This window comes from Lactuca saligna, chromosome 6 (assembly GCF_052625555.1).
Source record: "Lactuca saligna cultivar CGN05327 chromosome 6, ASM5262555v1, whole genome shotgun sequence".
NCBI lineage: Eukaryota > Viridiplantae > Streptophyta > Magnoliopsida > Asterales > Asteraceae > Lactuca > Lactuca saligna.
This window is the reverse complement of record NC_136422.1, coordinates 39771531-39794734: the sequence shown is the minus strand read 5'-3', so window position 1 is coordinate 39794734 and position 23204 is coordinate 39771531. Positions and strand designations below refer to the sequence as shown.

The window sequence follows — 23204 nt, the reverse complement described above, 5'->3', positions numbered from 1 at the left end:
ACTTGAGATTTTTAGAAGAAACTATGAGAATTTGACAACAAACTCTATGACTCAGATCACAATTACTCTTAGAACACTAGATTCAATGAATTTAGTGCAGAATTTAATTACAATCTTAGATCTAAAGAATTTTTCACTTCCAAAAAGTGCGGAATCTTTTGAATCAAAAAGTTGATTCAAAAACCTTTTGAACAAAGTGAAAATCAGATTAGAGATATAATTCCTGCTCTGATACCAATTGATAAATCAATGAATGAAGTATAGAATGAATTATAGATTTAATTCAAAGTAAGTATGCGAGATTTGAACACCGACGTAAATATGATCTGTTTGGCTCTATTACGCATTTTCTAAGTTTACAGAGTACAATCAATATTTTGTAAAGACTTAGTTACTAAGACACTAGTAACTTCTCCTATTTATAGGAGAGGAAAGCGTACAAAAAAATATACTAAGGACTAAAACATTATGCTTCGAATATTATGCCTTAGTAAAATAAAAATACAGAAAGGTTCGAAGACCCTAAATACAAACTTCGACTATTACAACACTTTGAACCTAACAACACGACCTTCCTTCTTCGCCACACATAGCCGCTTTCCTTTCCTACTTCAAACCCTCAAAATTCTCATGGTTCAAGGATTTTTGGTTCTTGTCGTCTGACCTAATGATAGTCATATCTTCACCACCACCGTTCTGGTAGGATCCGCCATACCCGTTGTCACCACCTTTCCTCTATCTATGCTCTCATCCTCTATAAAAATCGACCGTGAGATCGACCTTATCAGGTATGAATCTAACCTTCTTTCTGTGTTCCTTTATCTCTGAGACTCTAAAAAGTACACATTTACCACCATTTACCATCAAGGTTTCTCTCTGTTCTTTTAACCTCATGATTTTATATCACAAACATGTTTCTGTTGACACATTTCAATTAGAAAATGACTACTTTTTTTTTTTTTTGTAGATATGTGATTACAGATCTATCTTTTGTGATGAAGTTGAATAGTGCTCGCAAGCCAATTTCACAGTGTGTAGCCTTCACTTTCCAAAAACTCCCATTGTTTCTTATACTGTCGTTCAATTTCAACCCCATAATTACCTCTCTTATATGGTCTTCAATTAGAAGGCGACCAATCACCGGCTATCCATATTGTGATTTGTTTTGGGTAATTACCTCTCATACAGGAGAATTCTGGTATTTGTATTAGCATCTATTTGAAGATTAAGTTTGGTTGTGTTTTTTCTTTGACTTTATTACAGGGCTTGTAAGTTGTATTTTTTTTTGGTATTATGTTGCAAGTATTTGTAAATTGCAACTTTGGTGGTCGAGACTCAAGATACAAAGTACTAATCTTGAGAGTGAGAAATTGTAAAAGATGATGGTTCAATCTCCCCTATGCAAATCTTCCTATTGAATGGAAAAATAGATGTTATGAGATCAGAAGGGTGGTATATGAGTACCATACTCATGCTTGTATTATGTAATATAATTAATTTTAATTCTTTATGTTGAAATTAGGGCCAATGGTTCTTACTGTAGGTTACGAACGAAGAAAATGAAGTTGTAGAGCTTTAATATGGGAGAAATACTCCAGGTTAACTATTTTTTTGTAGTACTTTAAAGCTTTGGATTAGATGTTGGGAATGAAAATATTAATTTATAAATTTGAGTGAGGAAAAAAAGATAATGATTTGTTGTTAAAATGTGACAAACTCATTTTCATACAACTTGGGCTTGGTTTCAATGACCAAATTATGGGTTTGAGTGGCCAAAGAAGGGTTCTTTCAAGAGTGAATCAGGTATAACTATATTTCTTTGTCTTCTAAAAGACAGGTCCCATATATATATGTCTCAATATCATCGATAAGTTACATCAAGGGAATCATGTATAACTATACTACTATACTATACATTGTTCAATTGGCTATATAAGAGAATATATCCCTCTTTTGGGTACTCAATTTCGGGGAAATCTACACGAAAGTCCTAGACTTTTGGGAAATGTTTAAAAAAAGCCTTTTTTTCAACAGAAAAGTTCCATTATTTTGAGAAAATCATATAATCTGTCATTTACTGTTCAAATATAAAAAAAAATGATTTTTTCGTTAATTTGGGAAAAATGTTAATAATCCGGACTGTTCTGTTAAAAAAAACTTTTAGGATTTTATTGAAAGTTTTTTCAAAAGTTTAGGATTTTTCTGTAGTTATCCCGTTAATTACGTGTAAGTCTTTTTTGATGATAAGATTGGTGCTACCTGCATGAAATGGTAGGACAATGTTAGTTTTGTAATTTCCTACTTTCACATCATACCCTTATTCTATATATTACTTCCCACACCATTTTTTGTTTTTTATTTTTGTTACAATAGGTTTACATTATTTGAGAGGTTGTTGCTAAAAACATAGAAAACACATTGTTCCACATGCATTGTATATTGGTTTATATTTATTTATTTTTATTTTATTAAATTGTATGTTTTTTGTTGTCAGGTGTTGGATACAGTTAACAACCCAAATTATTTGTACCAAATTACTTCTATTCGTGCAATTTCATTTCTTGTTCTATTTATGGCTCATAAATCACTTCTTCTAATTTGCTCCAAATTGGTTAAACTGCCTCCAAAGACAAGTAAGTCAATTCATTTCTTCAACTATACTTTTTTTTTTCCTTTTTGATGTAGCTTAGATGTTGCAATTCCTAATTCCTATTATTGACTGCTTTGTAAGTTTCTTTTTACAAAAATTTGGTCTTATACTTCAAAGAAAAAATGGTCATATTTAAAAAAAGGAACAGTTGAGTTGTTAGATTACAACAAAATGTAACATGATCATTTGTGTAAAATTTGATATTAGTAGGATTCAGTTATATGTTCATTTGTTTAGGGTTACACTAATTGTATGTGATTATGTTCATTTGTTTTGTTTCTTTTATATGGTTTCTTATTGATTAATTAACTATATTTTTATGAAACCCATTTTTGGTTAAAAAAAAAGTTTTTTTTTTTTTTTTTTTTTTTTTTTTTTATGTTTCTTATTTTTTACAAATACTTTCTTCAAGTCTAACTGACCTTAAATATATTTTTTATGGGTAGTGTACTTATATGAAAAACACTCCTGACAAGATTCCACATCATAATAAAAATATAAGATGAATACTAACTAAGATTTATAATTGTTGTTTTTATATATGTTTTGAAATTGTTTAAATGGAAAGATAACATGCTTTTTGATAAGAGAAATTAAATTACCTCCTACCTTTTATTCCTATAATTATTCCTACCCACTAAAATTATAACAAATCACCATTCAATTTAATTGTATTTGATATATTCCTAATATAGTCTTAATGATTTAGTTTAAAAAATATGGAAAGATGACACTTGTCATAATTTTATTAGGTAGGAACATTTGTAGGCATAAAAAGTAGGAATCAATTTAATTTCTCTTTTGATAATTATTATCGAATATGACTAAAATATTTAGAGAATGAATGTGGTTTTAAGATTATTTTGTTATTCTATTTAAAATCTTTTTATATAGATAACTAAAAGCAGTAGAAAATCATATTTTGGTAAGATTTTCTATTAAGATAAGTTATCAAGAATATATTGTTGAACTCGGTGGTTTAGGAAGATTACAATTGTCTACTTGGTTTCGAAATCTGATAATAACTAGGGTAATAGTCAAGGCCAATAATCAATGTTAAAGGTTAGGTTCTTTTTTCGAGAACTAGTTTTCACACATTGTTTATATGTTAATTTATCCATACTAAATGTTAATTTATCCGTACTAAATATTGATTTATCTAGAGTAAAGAGTAGAAAATGATTAAAGATATTGATTTTATATAAAAAATAATAATATTGTTTCAAATTTTATGTTAAAGTACTAGGTTTATTTTACTTATCACATTAATTCATGATTACTTACAATTGATAGTACATTGTATTTTTTGTTGACATTTAATTTTTTTTTATCTATATAATAATTTTAATCATAAAACTGTAGTCTACATGGGTTATAACTTATTATATATATATATATATATATATATATATATATATATATATATATATATATATAATGGAATTTTATATTTAATATCCTAATACAATATGTATTGCATATTCTAACAATTCGAATGGATAATAATAATAGTTTAAGATTATTCAATACAATTCTACTTAATATGATAATATTATAATTATTTTATTTGAATATTTAGAGTATAATATGTAATATAATATTTAAATATTTTAAAAATTCTAACAAATTTCCAAAGAATGTTTAAAAAACCGTTATTATATATTAATTTTTTTTAAGTTTTTAATAGAAAAAGGGACCAAAATAGTGTTTTAAAAAAATTAAAGTTTGTTACTTATTTTTCATTTTAGAATACATTTTTTGATCCCTACAATGATGGTTATGATTACGGCATAATGTCTCACAATCTAAATTTAACATCCCATTTAAAATAGAATAATTAATGATAAACCCAAAACTCCAAGAAGTAATTTTATTATTAATTGATGCTATGTTATTATTATCCAAAATCAAATATTAATTAGTGGGGTGTTGATTTCGAGGTGCCAAATGATATACTTTTAACACATAGATCTACACATTTACTTGTATTCTCCCCCAAAAATCATATGAAAACCGAAAAAAAAGGGTATGAACTCACCTTTGCTTTGATGCTTTGGTTTTGAAGAAGAGATGGAAGAAGTTGATGTTATTTTTGGCTCTAGCAAGCTCATTGAGTAGATTTTGACCCTAAGAAGTTTCTAAGAGTGTGATCATGGAATAAAGCTATGTAATAAGAAGTTCTAAATGTTAAATTGAAAGGAGATGTTTGTGTTTGATAATAACTTACCAATGATAGTGATTATGGTGAAAAATCCCCTTGGAAACACCTTAAATCTCAAAATTTTGAGGAATGAAGGAGGAGTTGTTCTTGAGAGTTAAGAGAGTTTGAAGGAAATTTGAAGATGTGTCTGTGTTTGTGTCTTTGGCCGAGAGTATAAGAAAAGGGGAAGGAGAAAGGTATGCATGGATATATATGACTTGTCTAGATGTATATGATACATTAAGCTTGGTTATCCTTTAAACAAAAGTGATGTGTTATGGTTTGGGGTGATTATCCATTAAATCCTTTTTTTTACTTGGGCCAAAAATGGGCAAAAGAGAAAGGAGGTAGATTAGCTTGGCCCAATTCTAGCCTTGGTTTGAAATATTAAGGCCCAATAATTACTTCTCGGCCCATTGGGCCTTTAGGGTAGTTCACGTCCTAAAATGGCATAAAAGAATGGATTTATGGCTACTAGGTTTAATTGGATTAGTTATGGCCCAATAAGGCCCAATAGGGTTAGAATGAATCATTCTAGGCCCAAATGGTCAAAGATGTTATAGATTTATGAATTGGGTCCATTTAGGATCCAATTAGGGTTTCTAAGTCCAATATAATTGAATTGCATGCTTATTGGTCCATTAGGCCCAATAAGGAAATCCTAGTCCTATATGGACTTAAACTGGTCTTTGGGTTTTTAGACTCTTTGTTGAACATGAGAGGTGGATTTAAATGAGCATTTAGTGATATTTACTTAGAGTATATGTTTTACAATAGTTGAATGGTTACATGAGAATAGAATTTCCTAGCTAGAATGCTAGTTGTGATAGTATCCGCCTTGGCCGTGCCTACTGTGGCTAAGGACGTTATCTTTCATGTCGTCGCTGCTGATGCTCCTACTATCGTAGAAGTTGTGAACGCTAAAGACCGAGTGGAAGCCGGACACCGACGTGTGGGTCGCGAATGGTTGGATCCTTCCACTGTTTCATTGACGTTATCGATTGCATCGTTGCTGTTCTCATCACCGACGAATCGAGTGTTTGAGTTCAACCCTATGGTCGTGTGGAGGCTAGTGGAACACGTCCAACAACCGTTAGCCCCTCTCCGCCGAGGTCACAACCCTCCGTTCACTTTCTTCATCGCTACTTCGCCTTGGCTAATGACCTCCGACCACTTCACGCCACCAGGTGGGTGGATACATTCGTTTGGCATATTTCATCGAGTCCTATTGTTGCTATTCATTTTTAGGCTTGTTACTGTTGGCTGGAAGTATACAGGGACCACCATGGCCACCAGCCATGGTGGCTACCACCACCGGCCACCACAATGATGGCTTTGTGTGTGTTATTTTATTAGTGTGTGTATTTCTTTTGTGTGGAGTTGTAATTGTAATCATGCTGAAATAATCAATAGAAAGCTTGTAACCACCACCGTGACATGGTTGCTATCGCCTCCTGCCGCCACCAACCGTCACGTTAGGTGGCGGTGTGCCTCTTTTGCGTGTTGACTCGTTTAAGGAGGCTTGGACAAAGTGGGCTGCATGAAAACCTAATGGGCGCAATGAGACCTTAGTGGGCCCAAAGAACCCTAATGAGCCCAATGAAGCCCTAATTGATCTAAAAGCCCAACCATTCCATTAATGGGCTAGTATTTGGGCTTGAAACCCTAATTAGGGTTTGGGAAAACCCTAATGCCATGAAACCCAAATTTTGGGAATTTATCGGGACATGCACGGGAATTATTTAGTAAAGTTAAAATATTAAATAATAATAATCGTTGGCAAATTAACCTAAGTCAATACTAGACTTACTGGATTAAGTCCTTAATGGGTTAAGTAAGAAACACTTAACCCAAATTATCATTTGATGTGAAACCCTAATTTCACTTGGGCTTTGTTTTGGGCCTTTCCTTTGGGCTTTGGTAATTGGATTATTAATGGGCCTTCCAAGAATAATCATATGGACTAGAATATGTTGATGGGCGTAGGGTAAAGCCCATATGAAGGTATGGGCTCAATTTGGAAAATTAGGTCGTGGATGGGCCATACTTTGGGCCTTGATGATTATATGATATTGGGACACTAGAAATGCCAAATGTTTGGGTTGGACTAAGTAGTTGGGCCTTTAATTATGACCATGTAAAGGTTTTGGCCCAATTTGGAAAATTGGGCCATACGTTGGGCTTTGGCCCATAGTTGACTTTTGGGCCTTTGGAGTGTGAGTTGGACCTTGGGCTTGGAACCCAATTATTAATTGGGTGTTGTTTGATGTTGGCAGTTCGGGAATCTATCTACTAGCAACTGGAGTTTCATCTACGGGACTTCAGCAGCGCCGGGTGAGTTATTCTCACTATATCAACAGGGTCAAAGGCACCAAGCTCGGCCCTTAGTTTATTGTCCGGATTATAGAATGTTATTATGCTAGTATGATTTGTTAGATCAGTATCCTGGTAGATAGGATAATGCTATGCTTAGTGATCTGTATGATCTGTGCCTATTATTGATTGATTATGTGTTATTGTATATGTCGACATATATGGTTGTGCTTGGGTTGAGGCAGTCCTGTTTCGTGTTGTAGACCAACATACCCGGGGTGGTCCGGATAGGCTGTAGCCCTGAGGAGGTGGTCCAGTCAGGCCGAAGGCCTGACAAGCGATCCGAATAGGATGTAGCCCCTGCGAGGCGGTCCAGTCATGCCGAAGGCTCGGGAGCGGTCTAGATAGGTTGTAGGCCCTGAGGAGGCGGTCCAGTCATGCTAAAGGCTCATTATACATGTTGTTTGTTATTATATTGATTGGTTTGTACATGTTGGTATTTTAGGGGTAACTCACTAAGCCTTCGAGCTTACATTTATTGATAATCGTCTCAGGTACGTCTGAGGATCGTGGGAAGGCAAATGCGTGATTGTGCACCTCCTCATTTTTTCATGATTTTATGATTTGATTATGGGGATAGTCTGATGATTAAACTATTTTGAAAATAAACTGTAATAACTTAATGGCTCTAATTGTTTTAGAAAGTTTTAAATTAGCTACTGGGAACTCTGATATGAGACTGTTTTGAAAACAATTTGGAAACTATGTTGGTTTTGAATAATTTTTATTTATTGGTTTGGATTTGAAAATTAAATTCTTGGTAAATGTTTGGGTCGTTACACTGAAGGTCTCATTTGAACACAATCTTTTATATATATATATATATATATATATATATATATATATATATATATATATATATATATATATATATATATATATATATATATATATATATATATTCCCAGGTTGGAATCGGTTTGGAGTTTTTCAAAGATTGCATGTTCATTTTGACAAACATCCCATTCTTTGTATGTGACTCATTAAGGATAGGGCTTCCAACTAGTGTTTTGTTTGTTTCTTTTTTGCTTTCTTATCTTAATTATTGTTTATAAGTGGTACCTTAGATTCCTACCCACATCCATGCATGTATGCTAATACTACTTAATCACTCACATACATACATTCTTTTTGTAGCTTGCAATCATACAAAAAGAACCACATTTTATTACTACATACACTAGGCATAATTAAAATTTTAAAACCAACCCTAGAGTATCCGTTTCCGGCAATCATATATAAACAATTAAACACCATATTGACTCCATCGTTGACCACATGTTGTATGTGGGTTTCTGTCCCTTACATAGCCAATGGCTATTTAAGTTTGAGTTCAGGAACACATTCGATTAAACATTCACAAAAATCAAAAAGCATGTCATGAAAATCCATGCGACTGAAGAATCTAAGATAAAAACCTGCAAGTGTCATAGTAGAGACTCTTATGGAAAGTATTATGGAGGCGATAATTAAATTTAACAAATTGCCTACAATAAAAGGGACTCTAATTCAAAAGTAGTAGATATATAGTTGGTGATTCGAACTTGATGGGGTCTCATACGCCAATGTTAGAAGAGCAGAAGGATTAGAAAGAAAAATAGAGTGTATATATGGGAAGGGGACAAGAAAAGGGTCACCATCTTCTGAAACCATAGCTTCTCTCTTTTGGGAAGTTCAAAAGTTTTTTTTTTTTTTTTTTTTTTTTATTTTTTTTTCCAAGCGATAAATAAAGAGGGGGAAAGAGTCACCATCCTGATGTTCCATATGACCTCTTTCAAAATTAGGTGTCGTGAATATGACACATGCATTAACAAATCCTAAATACAGTATGTTTTGGGAAATCATCTTGCTCAATTCGTATTCAATTATAATTGTTTATGTATTCGTTTCATAATTGATTTAGTAATTATATTTTTATGTTCAAATAAGTATGGTATTCAATTTAATATTTTTACCCGGTCAAGAGTTTATCAAACTTTCAAAAATTACACTTCTGGTCCAGATTTCAAATATTATTACAAATTTTGTTCATTTACATTTTTGGCCTAAATTTTAAATTTTATTAAAAATTTGGTCAAAAGTTTACACTTTTAGTCTAGATTTCAGAATTTTGTTATGAATTCATCATAATTTTTGTTTTTTATTTTTCAACTTTTTTTTCTTAAAAAAATTTCAAATATGTTTTTTCTTTAAAAAATCATATTTACACAAAAAAACATATTTTCAAATAAAAAATCTTATATTTTCTATATAAAAACTTTTTAATTTTTTTTGTAACGATATACCTATTTTTATAAAAATAGGTATTTGTTAAATAAATAATTATATATACAAAAAAAATTATAAAAAATATATATACAAAATCATATTTTACAAAAAAAAAAATCTATACAAAAATCTATTTTACTATAAATATATTTGTATACAAACACATATTTATAAAAAGATGTATACCAACACTCAATTCTTAGTAAACGTAAGTGTGTGTATGTATGTATATGTGACATCCTCATTTTCACAATAAAAAAATACCTATTTGTTTATCCTTTATTTGAAAACCAGAGTATACTTTTAAAGAAATATGTTGCGGAATTTGTTCCAAAAAATATAATTAAAAATTTATCAAAACATTTCCGAAGAAATGTGTTTTCATTATATTAAAACCCCGGGATGTCATTTTCAATACAGATCAAAAACATAAACAGAAACAATATAGGCCTTACAACATCTATTTATTCTAGAGGCTTATAATCCATTGATCTCTCATCAGACCATCACTACTGTGCTCTTTTGTCACTATATGTATAGAAGAAACTGAGTGGGTCAGGCTTGGGAGCCTGTTGAGCACATAGGGTTTTCACCCCATAATAATTAAGTTTATTAATTTCGTCAAATCATTCAACCCGATTACCATTTCCCGTTATCTTCACCTTACGTCCCTAAAGCATCTATTATAAGGGACCTTGCCTAAAGATTTTCATCGGGGTGACAACACTACTTAGGGGATTCCTCAGCAATATAGGTCAAATAAGGCAACCATGAGGAGGATGGAATACACCTGGTGAACATATAGCTCAAATAAACACCTACAGGTTGCGAGTTTGCTAGCGTTCCACTAAACTGTCTAGAATAATCAGTGGTCGTTATTTATACTCCGCTAAATGACTGAATCATCATAAACATCGAGGTCTCTCATCATTTTATTTTATCACACCTCGACTATTTCATATGCCCATGTTTTTCCAATATATTTGTAAATATAAAATACATATACAGTTTAAATCATTTAAAACATGTATAAAACGTTCATCCAATATAGATATCAAGAGCACAGGTAATATACACACATATCATGTAATTTATATTAAATACTTCACATCTATGTGTATGATGAAAGTAACAATGCACTAACTGGTTAAACTGGTGATTCCAACTTGGACGGCGCTTTGCTTCTTAATAATATAATTTCATTCAACGAAACATAGTATTGTTAACACTAGATTTTAGTCTAATATTTATCGCGAATATTTATGAGCAATATTGTTTTATAACTGTTAAACAGTACTTTTCAACCACTATATATAGATAGGAGCCAGACATGAAACACCAGAGGGCAGGATTATAGCACTTCTGAAAACTAACAACCTTATGCGACCCTTCAAACCAGATTCTCCGTATCGCAAGTAGTTAAAAGATATTATAATAACACTCTAAATATTATATATATATATATATATATATATATATATATATATATATATATATTGATTATAAGTTCATAATAACGATAATATATTAAACCTAATCTATACTTAAAGTAGGGGAAGCATAACTTACTTACCGGGAGGTTTAGCTAGGAACCGAGCTCTGCGGGGGCAGAACTTACGAGCCGAAATCTCTTCTTCTCGGGGCCTACTAGCACTCCGAAACTCACTACTAACTTTTAAGAAGTGCTAGATAAAAGCCTTGAGGCTTTAGGGGTGTCTGGGAGAGAGTTAGAGTGAATTGGTGTGGAGAAATGAAGAAAAAAAAAACTCTATTTATAGGATGTCCGTTGTTGCATACGTTGGTTGTACTCCGAGATATGTTGGGTGTATTAATGCCATGTATCACCATCTGGTGGCAAGTCGTGGGGAGGAAGCAGTGGCTCAGATCACACCACGTGTCACTCGTAGATCACTCAAAAACTATTTATCTTCTAAAATCCATAACTTTCACATACAAGCTTCGTTTTTGACGTTCTTTATATCCACACATAAGTGGAAAAATAATCTATAACTTTCTTTTAGACTCCGTTGAATAATTTTGAATTTATTTTTAAAGTTATATTTTAACAGGCCTGGACAGGTGAAGTTCGTTAAAAGTTAATAACTTTGTCATCCGATGTCCGTTTTCATCTGTCTTTTTATCGTTCAGCTCCTATTAATGAGATCTTAGATTCTCATTTAGGTTGTGTCAGCTAAAAATTGGTCGATCTGAAATTTGAAGTCTGAGCTGCATACTGTTATGCCAAATATTAGAAATATCATAACTTCCTCATACGAAGTTAGATTTGAGCGTTCTTTTTTGATGCACACTCTTGATTTAATGTATACTACGACTTTTATTTAGATCTCTAAGGCTAAGAAGTATTTTATCATAAACTCAATTTTTACGTCACACAACGTCGTGCCGGTTTTGTCGCGAAACTTCGACTTGTCATAACTTCTTCGTTATAACTCGGATTTCGACGTTCTTTATATATCCGAAATCATTGTCACGACCACTAAAACTTTCTTCATAGATATTGGGTTTATTTATTAATTTATTTTTGACACTTAATTTAAATTCTTAATTTATTATATCTTATAAATAAGTAAAATGCATATAAAATCACATAATACACATAATATTCAAGTAATTTCTTATTATTACTTCAAAATAGGTTACAATTATTGACTATAACTATTACATCATCATACTAATGCGTAGCCTAGAAACACGGGCGTAACAATTGTCTCCTCCTTAGGATGATTCCATCTTAGAATCATGCATTTGGAAACAGATGTGGGTAGCAACGAATCATGTCACTCTCTATTTCCCAAGTGTGGTTCGGCCCATTCATATGTTTCCATCGCACGAGCACTAAGTCGACCATCTTGCGTCGTAACTTCTTTATCTTACGGTCAACAATTGCCTCAGGCTTTTCAATTAGCCTCTTATTTTCATGCATCCTTAACTTCGTGAGTAGAATTATATCGGGAACTTCTCCTGTGAATTTCCTCAAATAACATACATGGAAGGTGTTATGAATACCATATAATTCTTCTGGTAGTTCTAGGTTGTAAGCTTGGTTCCCAATTCTCTGAAGAACTTTGAATGGTCCAATAAACCTTGGACTCAACTTTCCTCTCTTTTCAAATCTTATAAGTCCATTCCACAATGAGACTTTGAGCAAACCCGAATATCCAACTTCGAATACCATCGGTTGTCGTTTCTTGTCAGCATAACTCTTTTGGCGATCTTGAGCCGCTAACATTATTTCTCTAATCACTTTTAACTTATCAGCAATCTGACGGACTATGTCAGGGCCTATAAACTACTTTACTCCGTCCTATAGCCAACAAGACGACGTACGACACTTTTGACCGTACAAAGCTTGATAAGGTGCCATCTTGATGCTTGAATGGTAACTATTGTTGTAGGAAAACTCTACTAGGATTAAATGATCATCCCAGTTACCTTGAAACTCTAGGGTACATGCTCTTAGCATATCTTCTAGTGTTTGAATTGTTCATTCGATTTTACCATCAGTCTGCAGATGGTAGGTTGTATGTAAACACATTTTGTACCCAATTCCTCTTGTAGACTCCTCCAAAACCTTGATGTAAAACGACTATCAGGATCTGATACAATTGTTAAAGGAACACCGTGAAGTCTTACTATCTCCTGCACGTAAGCATTTGCAGGATTATCCATAAACCATCTCTCATTGGCTGCTATAATGTGTGCACTCTTTGTGAAACAATCCACAACTACCCAAATCATGTCCTAACCGTTCTTCGTCTTGGGCAGTTTAGTCACAAAATCCATGGCGATGTCTTCCCATTTACTTATGGGTACATGTAAAGGTTTTATATTCTCATACGGTTTCTGATGTTGTACTTTAACTCTAGCCATGTCACACACTCTGCCACATACTTTGCAATATTGGGTTTCATCGTCGGCCACCAGTAGTAAGGTTTCAAATCCTTATACATCTTAATGTTGTCAGGATGAGTCGAGTACATGGTCTTGTGAGCTTCTTCCATCAAAACATTTCTTATTTCGTCCATCTTAAGTACCTAAATGCAATCTTGGAATACCTTCGATCCTTGATTAATCGTACCGAACACCAATGTTTTGCCTAAACGTTCTTTCTTTCAGTCATTTTTCTCTAAAGCTTGTTCTTGAGCTTTCTTGATGTTTTCCACAATCGTTGAGACAACTTATATTCTTAACGCTCTCAACCTTTTTCTTTCCAAGTTTACTTTTCGACTTAGAGCATCAGCTACAATATTTGCTTTACCAGGATGGTAAAATATCTCACAGTTGTAATCTTTGAGTAACTCTAACCAGGATCATTGTCTGATATTCAATTTCTAACATCCATAAAATTCGAGCAAATTTAAAACTTTTTAAGTAATTTAAAACCATTCAGCCATTACAATTTGTTTTTGAAATAGTTTAAACTTTAGAGTTCCCAGAAATCATAATCATCAGTCGAAGAAGTGTACAGTACCGCCTTCCCCTTCCTGCTGCCATCCGTTGAACCTGAAAAAATAAACTGAAACTGTAAGCCTGAAAGCTTGGTAAGTTACCCCAAAATACCCATAACAACAACAATACACCTTAAATCATAAACAACATACTATGGGTCCAGTCAACCATCAGGTTGGAATACCCCAGGCCCTCAACCACCCAATTGGAATGCCGAATTACTATCGATCCAATCATCTTCGGGATGGAATATCCCAGGACCACAACCAACAGGTTAGAATGCCCACATACTATGAGTCCAATCATCCTCGGGATGGAATACTCACGACCCACAACCAACATCTTAGAATGCCCGGGTCTATTGGCTTTCGCACAAAGCAGATAAGCCTCAACCGCCAAACAAACATGTGCACATATAACAGATAACAGTCTATAGAAAGACAAATCGATCTACAAATCATAACAACATAACAACATCCTATCTACTATGATACTGATCTAACAGATCAAAGCAACATATAACATCCTATATACTAGGATACTGATCTAACAGATCATAAAAACATATAACATCCTATCTACCAGGATACCGATCTAACAAATCATAACAACATATACCATTCTATCTACCAGGATACCGGTCTAACAGATCATAACAACATATATCATCCTATCTACCAGGATACCGATCTAATAGATCATAACAGCATATAACATCCTATCTACTAGGATACCGATCTAACAGATCATAACAACATATAACATCCTATCTACCAGGATACCGATCTAACAGATCATAACAACACATATCATCCTATCTACCAGGATACTGATCTAACATATCATAACAACATATAACATATCAGGATAACAATCTGAAAAGCGACGGGCTTGGTGCCTTATACCCATGAGTACAGTGAGGATAACTCACATCGTAATGTCAGATCCGAACTAAAGAGTCGAACTCCCGAATCACCGCCTCACCAAGGATCCCGAACTATCCAGATAATAAAAACCAAGTCATTACACAACATAAAAATCTTGACTAAGGGTCCACACCACTCATTAAGTCCATTCTCTTTATTGTGCCAAAGCCCAATACCAAGTCCTTAACTTGAAAGTCCATTTACAAAGCCGATTATTGGTCCAATTTACTAAATTGAGCCCAACTTCCTAATTGGGCCTAATCTCACGATCCAATATCAAAACTTGGCCCAAAACATTATATTCATAAAGTCCAGCAAAGGCCCAAAGCCAACTAGTCCATGAACAACCCAAAACTCGAAGCCCAAATGTCAAAGGCCCAATAGAGGATGTACGCGGGGCGTACCCCTCTGGTATGTTGGGCATACTTGTCCTGATGTTCACCACCATCGAGGTGGCTGACCCTGTACGTTGGGTGTATTAGATTTGCGTGGGGCATATGTGAGCTGTTCTTAAGACTCCAATTAGTGCTTATGGGCTTAAGCACTTTAGCCTAAATTTCAGATCTATCAACCAAATGTGTCATAGGACTATAAAGTCTCGGACGTCCAGAAAGTTCTTAACACATGATCTAGATCCATTAAGACCTTTCCACTTCATGCATGAGATAAATCTAGCTATTGGGACACCATTTTTTGTCACTTAGGACCTCTTCTAAGGTATAAAAGGACAACTCATTTCGTCCAAAACATAACATGCACCATTTTGGGTCTTTTGGGACAAGAATGCTTCCATAAAGCTAAAATGAATAGATCTATCTCATACAAGTATAAAATTCCAAGCTTTTTACCTTATGGATCTCCCAAAACAGATGATGAACCAAGATCCACAAACCAATCTTCCCTCCTTGGCTCCTTGATGCATAAGCTCCTTCTTGAAGGCACCAGAAGCGCACTTATAAGCTCAAGAATGGGCACTAGGAGGGTAGGGTTCTCTCAATACGGCTGAGAGAGGTGTGGAGGTTGAAAGAGATGGGAGGGTATGGTCCATAAGGTGTTTAAACACTCCACAAACCCTAAAAGTTAGGGTTCCATCCTGGCACATGTACGCCCAACGTACACATGTGTATGCCCAGCGTACCACATGTATCCCTGTCGTACTACTTATGTTTCCAAACGTACCATTTTTCCACTAGGGCCTGCTTTTTCCACTTCCTTCTAAATCAAGGGACAAAATGATATAATTAGAATCCGAGGGATGAATTTGAAGATACTGGAAAAATGGGATGTTACAACTCTTCCCCACTTAAATTTGATTTCATCCTTGAAATTGTTCCTTACCTTCCCCAACAACCTGACATCCTGAGGGGAACCTCATACCCATTACATTCGACGATTTCCGAAGGAGACTAAACATAATATAAATCCTTCATTCCAGAGAAGACGAATCCATAAACCCATACAACACACAACCTTACTCTGCCTAAACTCGCAATCTGGAAGCCTTAATACGGTTTGGCTCCTTCAGAGACCACTCATACTAACCATCACTAGTTCTCTTCCCAAAACTACGAACGGACTATTCAACCCTGGAATCCTGAGGTTCCTACTCGAAAATAGAACCATGGATCATTTTCTGCTGAACCCTTGTTCCTACGACATACTGTCGACCCACACCGGGTATCTTGGCCTACTACATAGAGCAGGACCGCATCATCCTGATCAAGCACAACATGCCACCTAATAGACCATCTGGATAAGATGTCCACAAACTAGCGACGATAATGTACAATGTCGCTCCTTGTCATCGACCGCATCCAAAGAATACATCCCCGCAAGCGATTACCACCAACATACCTACCACTACTGGCTAACTTGACGAAATCCTAATGATCCAAAGTATTGGAAACCCAACTTTTCTTCTTCCTGAAACGTACCCCTGTGTGTGGCAGGATAAAGCATCCTTCAGTTCCTAAAATCTCATACGTAATCAACCCACTAGTAAACATGAGCACTCATGCCTGGCCCAATCAGCATCGGTATGGAATATCAAGCATGCTTACTTGGGGCTAGTCATCCCTAGGAAGGAATACCCTCGTATCCCCACACATGGTTGGCCTAATCAACCCTCGGGTTGGAATACCAAACATATCAGGTCTAATCAATCATTGGGTCCGGTCATCCTCAGGATGGAATACCCTAGATTCGAATACCTCTATGAACATAACACAGGTCTACTCATAACTTGAGATTTAAGGATCTATCCTTGCATCTCATCCACCATCCTCTGATTCTTCACAACCGAGTGTAACTCCCTCGAATCCCAAAAATACATCCAATCCGAACGCGCTCCTACGAGACATAACCAACACAATCTCTATTCCCACAACCTATGACTGTAATACCCTTACATGGTCCTCATCATATGTCTGGATTGCCTCTGATCCCACAACATAATTCTGGTATGCCCACTCCGGCCCTCAGCTCATGAATGGAATGCCCCCGTAACCTATCGACACTATTGTCGTCACTTCAGTTGTCCCAATGCTCCATCCTGCAGATTCTCACCTCCTCCATTTCCTAAGAGGGCCTAAACAATGTCAGTCACAACAATATCCACTTGTAGAACAAGTTGCTACCCCATAACAAATATATATATACTCAGATACTGATCCTATAACTAACAAAACCCCCATAATATGCTCAGCATACTGCATCATCATGGTCAATACTTGGGGACAGACCTACTGATTGCTATAGCATAGCAACATGCTCAATACCTGTACATAGTTCTATAAACACATACAGAGTTTTCAGCATGACTAGATTGCCTCACGAGGCCTTCACTTAGTCTGGACCGCTCTAAACTGTTAAGTATCTCCCTAGACCACCCTTCCTGGTGATCTCTCCCATGCAGACTGTTCTCACCCACTTGGGGTTCTGAAATCCTGATCCATTCCATGGACTCTAACCCCGACCTAACCCTAGGACTCATGTCGATCGTCCACCCTCACAAAAATCCGTGGTCCGTTCCCCAACCTGTGTGTCTACCACATACGCTGAATAACCCATACACCCGTGATGAATCTACTGCCGAGCCCTAGAAGCCAACAAAACCCTCAATTTATCAATCCAAAAACCCTCAGAGTCAAGCACACCCTCGACTGAAAAATTGAACTAAACTCACTTCATGACTAGAACTCCAACCTGGTTCCCCCAACTTCTGCTATCAACAAGCGAGAAGATGTGATACATATGTTGGGGAGTTTTACCGAACTCTCAACTCACATAACCCTCAAACCAAATAGCCACTTAGGTTGTCTTCCATCCTGACAACGATACGGAACTTATCCCATTTCAACACCGCTCCTTATTTTGTATCCCAGGACGATTCTTCCCCACTTAGATTCGACTAAGTCTTCACAATACATGAAAATTGGAATTCCCAATCTTTCTTACTTTCCAATGATCGATCCGATAACAACCAACTCTTCTAACTACCATCCCATTACTAGCCAATCCTTATTGATCACACACTTCTAAGAACCATATGAACACTTCTTGAATCCCCGTAAAACCGACAGTCCCTAATGCTTGAATGATCCCATACTTAAATCTTGAAGACCAAAAGGTAGATACTCCATCTAATACGTCAGCAACGAGCTACTTCCTTTGGTGCCCTCATCCGCTAATCAATAAAGGTTACTAAAACCACTGATTCCTAACAATGCTGAATAACCATCTGTGGAACCCTGTCCGTAGACCTCCCACCTAATACCTTTCTTCTAAAGGTTTTCTAAACAAGTCTCCCGCCCTAGGGCTCTAAAAACCATTCCATTTAGGGTTCACACCCTGACTCACTCACCCTCTCAAACATCCACAACTCAACTGCAGCAACTAAATCAATCTCTACCCTAAATCGGGATACAACTACTCCCCAAACATAGTCTGCAATCCCAAAGGTGCAATACGTCGCACAATCAATCCTTACCGACCGATACAAGAGATTCAAGGAAAACCGAACCTCACAAAATACTTATGCCACATTGACCCACCTATGCTTACCGATGCTGGAATAATGTTACCCATCCTTGCAACCAACTGACCTCGAGCTAGAGTACAACTTGATCCTGGGGTCATAAGCCTGCTCACTCCTTCGAGTTCGAAAACTGAAAGGGCACAATCCTTGCCCTATAAAACGACAGTCCAATCCATCAATTAACCATTCTATTTCTAGCTACAAAACCCCAACTGAACATAATCATTCTGCATTTTCAGTATCGAGCAAAATCCTGAAGCCTCAAGTCTAGAAACTCATGTGCTAGCCTCTCCCACTCAGCCCGCGGAATGCAATGAGTATAGATCATCTCCGTGACCACAGATAACTGCAACCCTCTACTCATCATAATATGTACCAGTAACAACTTCCGATACTAGAAAGCCCGACCAGCTCCTCTTCCTGCCGTTATTATAGTTGTTGAAGCTGCAGCGGCAACCGTCTTAGCAATGGCTACATAGCGCTCGCATAAATACTCAACCATGGCGGTCTTTAAATACCCAATCATCTCTAGAATCGGTCCTCGAACGATCTCTATCACCCCCTCCCGGATGATCTCCCTAACACGATCCTCTGACAATACTGACCTATCCTCACTGCCAGCTCCCTATCCTGATCTGGATCGGGTCTTAAAACGTCTCTTAAACATCATTCTGATAATACACCCGAAAGATCTCAGATAATCCATACAATAACAGGGAACCAACTTCCAACTAAACCCCAGGGGTTGTGACTTCCTTGCTATGCGTATGGGTCCTGTGTTTTCAGTAGTACGGGCCCATACTACCTTCGACACCTACCCATATATGTCTCAAGTCTCATCATAACGCCGTAACAATATACATAATCATAGTGAGCGCTCAATCCTCACTCCTAGAGGAATGAGAAATATCTCGCAACTGGCCTACCAGCCTTACACTACTCACTCATCCATGAAACTTTCATCAACCCTACAGCAGTCGTGTATGCTAGCCAAACATAATATTGGACCTTATAGACTTTCGAATATCTGATCCTACCCTAAGCCCATAATCAATAAGAACATAACATAAGGCCAAGTTAAATATTCTCAAGCTATAAGATCTTAATTATGTATAATCGTAATGCATATACAGGCAACTACAGTAATGATGTCAATCTCATATAAGGAAGACCCTAGGTAAGCAGGCATCATGTAATCAGGTAATTCTATCATGCAATTCCTAAAGATCCATTGCCTAGTACCAGCATGTTGTTTGATATGTGCATAATTAGTAATTATTTAACATATATTCTTAGTTATTTTTATTAATTATGTGAATAATGTGGACAAAAGGTACTTAAAATGTTGTGAATTGTGTTTTCAGTCCAAAAGATATGCTTGGAAGCAAAAATGAGAAAAGGAAAGCAATTGAAGATTAAAGAGTGAAAGAAGGAGTTCTACTCGGCAAGTAGATCGACCCTACTCGGCGAGTACACGAGGATATGCCAGAAGATAAATACGACTGCTGATTCAAGACGGATAAGTATGGACCTACTCGGCGAGTTGATTCTGCTACTCGCCGAGTACACCCTGTTTTGGGATATCTATAAAAGACGAATCCTTATCTCATGGGAAGGGACCCCTGGTGATTTTTGAAGGATTAGCTGCGACTAAGAGTTACAGAAGGCTCTAAGGAACCCTAAGCTTCAAGAGTTGGAAGAATTCAAGCAATTAGGTTAATTCTACCACTTAGACTTAGGAATTGAACATGTTTGCTTTAGTAAACTTTGTTTTCATGTTTGTTTCTACTGCAATTATGAGCTAAATTTGTTTTTGTTTCTGTTTGGGGAATACCAAAGAACTCCTATGGTTTAATTATTAATTTTTGCTTAATTGACTATTGGTGATTTATTAAATTAAGTTTGTTAAAGAACCTTATGTATTAATCACTACTATTTTCTGTTAATTGGAAGGCAATTAGGTTGCATGAACATCACTTAATTGTTAACCTCATATGTCTATGTGAATGCTAAACCATATGCTTAGAAGTAATGATTATGAAACTAAGATTAATAAGAAAATAGGAAGATTAATGTGTGAGCTTGTTTAAGAAACCATCAACAAGAGGTTAATTGAATTAATAACTTAATTAACCATTACAAATCTTATTTAATCCAAATAATTAATCTAGGGAATTAATTAGTCTAAACACTTGATCAACGTTTAAATTAGTTAATTGTCTAAGGGTTAGGAGTAATGAATATGAACCTAACTATTATAATTGGTAACCAATAGCAATTAATCCACCTTAACTTAAATAACCATAGGAGTGAATTGGTTGAACCTAAATAGAAACATCTTTATCAAATTTGGTGAATAGTTGTTGCTTTAGTTAATTAGTTAATTTAGTTTGTCTAAGTTTCTAGTCTTGTAAAACTAGAGAAAAACCCTTTACTTTTATTATTTGTTTTAGTTAAAATTAGCTATTAGTTTAATTTCCCGTTCCCTGAGTTCGATACCTCACTTATCAATCTATACCACTTATAGACAGGTTCACTGCCTTTGTGTGCTCAAACTATTAATAAAAAGTAGGGATAAAACTAGTTGAATTTACACACATCAAGTTTTTGGTGCCGTTGCCGGGGAATGGTTCTAAATAATTAAGCTATTTTTTCGATCCTTTGTGTGAGTTTACTTGCATAAAGTTCATTTATTGCAATTTAGTAACTGGTAATTAGGTTTTAGTATCTATTTTAGTTAGGTTAAAACTTAGAAATTTTTCTTGAAAAATCACTGATACTCGCCGAGTGCAATCGCACCTACTCGGCGAGTAGCAGTTTAGTCAGCAATATTTTTTTTATTTTTTTTTTACAATCTTTTGTTCTTTTTACTTTTTTTTTATTTGATCGATTGCAGGACTTTCATGACCAGAGGAGCAAACACACCACTGGTACCCCCGTTTAAAGACCTCGAATCCGCATTGAAAAGAAACAAAGGGAAGGACGTGGAGAGTTCAAGCACACCAAAGAAATCCCCATTGTCCAACTTGAAGACTGTTTTTGGGAAAAAGAAGAGCAGTAAATCAGGAGCTTCTAGCGCTTCTTTGATAATTGAGGAGCCAATTCAAGAAGATATTGGATACGAGACCGAGGAAGAAGAGGAGGCAACGTACGAACAAGAAACCGAATCGGAGGAAGAGTTAGCATTCACTATGGCTAACATTGATGAAATCCCCATGGGAGAATGGAAGAAGAGGATGCGCGACGACCATGGCCCGGGACTTGTGCAACCCGCAATTCCCGCAACTGCTACCTTCGAGCTAAAAGGTCATATCCTAGCTTCACTCAAGGAAATACCTTTCTATGGGAAAGATCATGAAGATGCCTACAAACATTTGGATGAAGTAAATGATGTTGCTGATTACTTCAACATTCCAAATGTAACCCGCGAAACTCAACTACTTCGTATGCTTCCGGTAACCTTCAAGGGTGCTGCTAAAGACTGGCTCAAATCACTTCCCCCCGGATCAGTCACTACTTGGGCCAGAATGAAGGAAGAATTTATTGATCACTTTTGCCCACCATCCAAGATAGCCAAACTGAAGAAGGCCATTGCAAACTTTGAACAACAAGCTGGAGAGTCTTTATATGAAGCATGGGAGAGGTACAAAAGTCTCCTAAGAAATTGTCCACACCATGATCTAAATAGCCAGCAAGAAGTTTCCATCTTTTATGATGGAGTCAATGTCACGACCCGGCAGTTGCTAGACTCACAAGGCCCACTTACAAAGAATCCACCCCCGGTGATTAAAGAATTGATTGAAGAATTCTCTAAACACTCTAGAGAATACAACAACCCTAGGAATGATGTCACGAGGGGAGCCGCGTACGCTGCTACTGAAGATTTATCCGCGGTCATGGCTATGTTAAAAACCATGGATAGGAGAATGGACAAAATGGATCAAACTATCCATGCTATACGAGTGGGTTGTGAAAACTGCAATGGACCTCACCTCACAAGAGATTGCGATTTGGATGAGAACGGCAACAAAAAGGCACAAGCATGTTATTCGAGCGGTGACCGGTATGATGAGGACTGGTGTCACACCCCGCTAAAGCGGAAACGCAAGGTATGACAGCGATAACGGTTTCATTGCAAAAGATAAAGATACATCACCATAGCAGTATTTAAAAGTTTACAACCCATAGCTTCAAAAGAACAAAATACAAGTTTTTCAAAATAACATTGTTCAAAATATAGCTTCATAATAGCTTCAACACGATGCAGCATGCTCTATGATG

At 35.9% G+C, this 23204-nt stretch overlaps 1 protein-coding gene and 1 non-coding gene across 15 annotated transcripts; one reads left to right on the top strand and one right to left on the bottom strand.

Moving 5' to 3' along the window:
• The first annotated feature begins 1748 nt into the window (after positions 1 to 1748).
• Positions 1749 to 20766, top strand: LOC145000853 (uncharacterized). Of its 14 annotated transcripts, none has more exons than XM_078960143.1 (5): positions 1749 to 1803; positions 2495 to 2633; positions 5759 to 6037; positions 7127 to 7184; positions 20288 to 20766. In XM_078960143.1, exons 1-4 carry the CDS (start codon positions 1759 to 1761, stop codon positions 7144 to 7146), a joined length of 483 nt encoding a protein of 160 aa, XP_078816269.1. In that variant the 5' UTR covers positions 1749 to 1758; the 3' UTR covers positions 7147 to 7184; positions 20288 to 20766. The 14 variants fall into 14 exon arrangements, 6 of the variants coding, with proteins under 6 accessions (XP_078816269.1, XP_078816267.1, XP_078816268.1 ...); XM_078960141.1 differs by lacking the exon at positions 20288 to 20766 and adding an exon at positions 7718 to 7977; XM_078960142.1 differs by lacking the exon at positions 20288 to 20766 and adding an exon at positions 7427 to 7977.
• Positions 20767 to 22498: 1732 nt separating this feature from the next.
• On the bottom strand, positions 22499 to 22605 carry LOC145003590 (small nucleolar RNA R71). The gene has a single exon (XR_013662044.1). It is a non-coding gene; the product is annotated as a small nucleolar RNA R71 (small nucleolar RNA).
• Between the last annotated feature and the right edge of the window lie 599 nt (positions 22606 to 23204).

Bases quoted from the DNA above. Each gene is read 5' to 3' on its own strand.
- LOC145000853 (XM_078960139.1), top strand. From the start codon at position 1,759: ATGGGTTTGAGTGGCCAAAGAAGGGTTCTTTCAAGAGTGAATCAG. The intron at 1,804-2,494 runs GTATAACTATAT...TTTTGTTGTCAG, and splicing joins TTCTTTCAAGAGTGAATCAG to GTGTTGGATACAGTTAACAA. The intron at 2,634-5,758 runs GTAAGTCAATTC...CTACTATCGTAG, and splicing joins TAAACTGCCTCCAAAGACAA to AAGTTGTGAACGCTAAAGAC.